At 32.8% G+C, this 2,446-nt stretch overlaps 1 protein-coding gene across 1 annotated transcript in view; it reads left to right on the plus strand.

The window, feature by feature from the left end:
• Positions 1 to 2,446, plus strand: part of LOC117106841 — a 17,297-nt gene that overhangs the window by 3,750 nt on the left and 11,101 nt on the right. The window contains exons 5-6 of the mRNA XM_033248314.1: positions 361 to 541; positions 2,027 to 2,051. Coding sequence (XP_033104205.1) covers positions 361 to 541; positions 2,027 to 2,051 — 206 coding nt within the window. The remainder of the gene's footprint in view (positions 1 to 360; positions 542 to 2,026; positions 2,052 to 2,446) is intronic.

Consider the following 2,446-nt stretch of genomic DNA (forward strand, 5'->3'; position numbering starts at 1 on the left):
TATATATATATGTATATATATATGTATATATATATATATATATATATATATATATATATAACTGGAGGGCTGCATTGGCAAACAAGATAGAAAAAATAAAAACTCTGGAGAGATGGTAATAAGTTGCCAGATATATAATTTATTTAAGTGAGCAAACGTTTTCGGTTATCAACCTTTGTCAAGCATATATATATATTATAAAATATAATATCTTTTATATGTAAGAATACTATTATGCCAATTTTGCAAAGTGTAGGTGAGAAGAATGGAGGAAAAAATATGTAATACTGTATTTGACTACTTAACATTATATATATAACACTTGCAACGAATACTCAAAAATACGTGTCAGTTGTATAGGTTTCTCTTGCGGCCAAAGACCTCTTCACTCGGGCATACGTACCAAAAGGATAATCGGTGGATCGGAACCTCTGCCTGGTAGCTGGCCATGGCAAGGTCTCATCTTCGAGTATAATAAAAAAATGTGTGGATGTACCCTAATCAATGAATTATGGGTAATTTCAGCAGCACATTGCTTTTCGTAAGTACCATTTTGTTTTCTTATGTCATGTAAATCTTGATAGCTTACAAAATTCTGCCAATTGAAATACGTAGCTAATATTGAGTAGAATTTGTATATTAAATGCTTACTGTTTATGACCATTGTTTCTGTTTTGTGCAAATGAAACCGTATGATTAATGGAAAGTTCCTTTGTTATCTGACCCTCTTCCGCATAGCAGCAACTTAGTTCCACTGAGGTAAAATACTAAAAATGACCATTAAGTTTTCATTGGAATATGAATATAGTTCCGCTTCCTTAATTTTCTCACCCCCAGTTCTTAATTCTGAATTTTCACCTCATCGGGTTCAAACCAGCCTACGCCCCTGCTCCTCCGCTTGTTTTTATTTTTATTTATTTTTTCTGTTCTGTTAAATTGAGTAAAATAAGAATATTACTAAATTACCTTATTAGAAGAAATGATTGTATTCTTAGCTTGCTTGCATACGTCAACCTTCGTTATACAACTTGTGCATCATTAGCTTGTTTGGCGGTACGCTTGAAATGCAAATGCAATGCTCAAACCGGAAGCCATAGCTGTTTTACTATTGTCCATTCCTATTGCGAAAAGCTGCATTTATAATGATTCCGACTCGAAACCACATGCACTGAACCACATCACCCCTATTCTTACATCTGATCCGATTTCTGATTAATTCTGTAGCCCTTCCGATCTGAAAATTTTGATTCGGTGTGAATGCACCTTGCGACTGTGAGTTGAATGAAGCAAAACCGTGGCATTTGTAATTAATAAAAATTTTTAAAAAAATGAAATTAGTGGCGCACGTCGCTTTGCTGTGCGTTCACATAAAACCATAAAATACGAAATGATACATGAATAATCATTCTCTTAAAACTAAACATTTCATCACCTGATTTCTGATACTCGCAGGTTCACAGCAGAATTCCTCCAAACAACATTTAAATACAGTTAAAATGTAATTTAAAATACAAGAAATTCAGTTACCGTTAAAAATAGTGTTAAATTCGGAGGTAAAACTGTAACTTAATGTTTGAAGATTTTATAAACTTGATTAGAAATTGAGACTGTAAATATTTTAACTGTATTATAATTTGGAAAGTATAGAATATGATTGAAATTAAATAAACAAAAGAATTCAAGATTTAAGTGTAAAAACCCTTGGATTGAGAATAGAGTATAATATATATAAAACATTTACAGTTGCGTTTGCAGAAGTGCTGTACGCGTTTAGGAAGTGCATTGACTGCTGTGACTACAAGAGGCGCTTTTGCTCTAGTGTAATCCAAGATATGGGCCTACATAGGTTTTTTGCGCGCCTCCAGTGGTCATACTAAAAATCGACTGGCAATTGCCATAGGTGTGGCATGACTGTCTTAATATGCGACAAGTAAAATCGCAACAAAATTTGTCACTGCGCCATTATTTTGTATATGTATTTTTTACAGTATTAGAAATAATTCTTAAAATGACATTTTTTTTTCAGATTAGTTTTTGGAGCACTTGCAGATGTAAGTGTTATGTTTGGAAGTAATACAAATCAGAATTTCTCGGCCAACCACCTCATCATACCAGTATCCTTAGTTTACTTTTATCCAGGATATGAGGTTTTTGATACGGTTGATTTAAACGACTTTGTGCTAATGAAGTTGTCTAGGCCAGTACCATTTACAAATTACATTCGTCCGGCATGTATTTCCGAGAGTTACAACCAATTTACAGAAAATGATGTGTGCTATGCTACTGGATTTGGAATGCAGGGTAATATGTACATCCCACACCAAACATACACACACCCATATATATAGTAAAAATTAAGTCAACTTATTGCTGAATCCCGTATTTTATTTTTACTATTTTTATTTCTTTTTTTGGTGTGTATATTTTCATCATTATAATATATATA

Source organism: Anneissia japonica, unplaced genomic scaffold (genome assembly GCF_011630105.1).
Source record: "Anneissia japonica isolate Jap-2015-1 unplaced genomic scaffold, ASM1163010v1 scaffold1165_len1893470_cov193, whole genome shotgun sequence".
NCBI classification, from domain to species: domain Eukaryota; kingdom Metazoa; phylum Echinodermata; class Crinoidea; order Comatulida; family Comatulidae; genus Anneissia; species Anneissia japonica.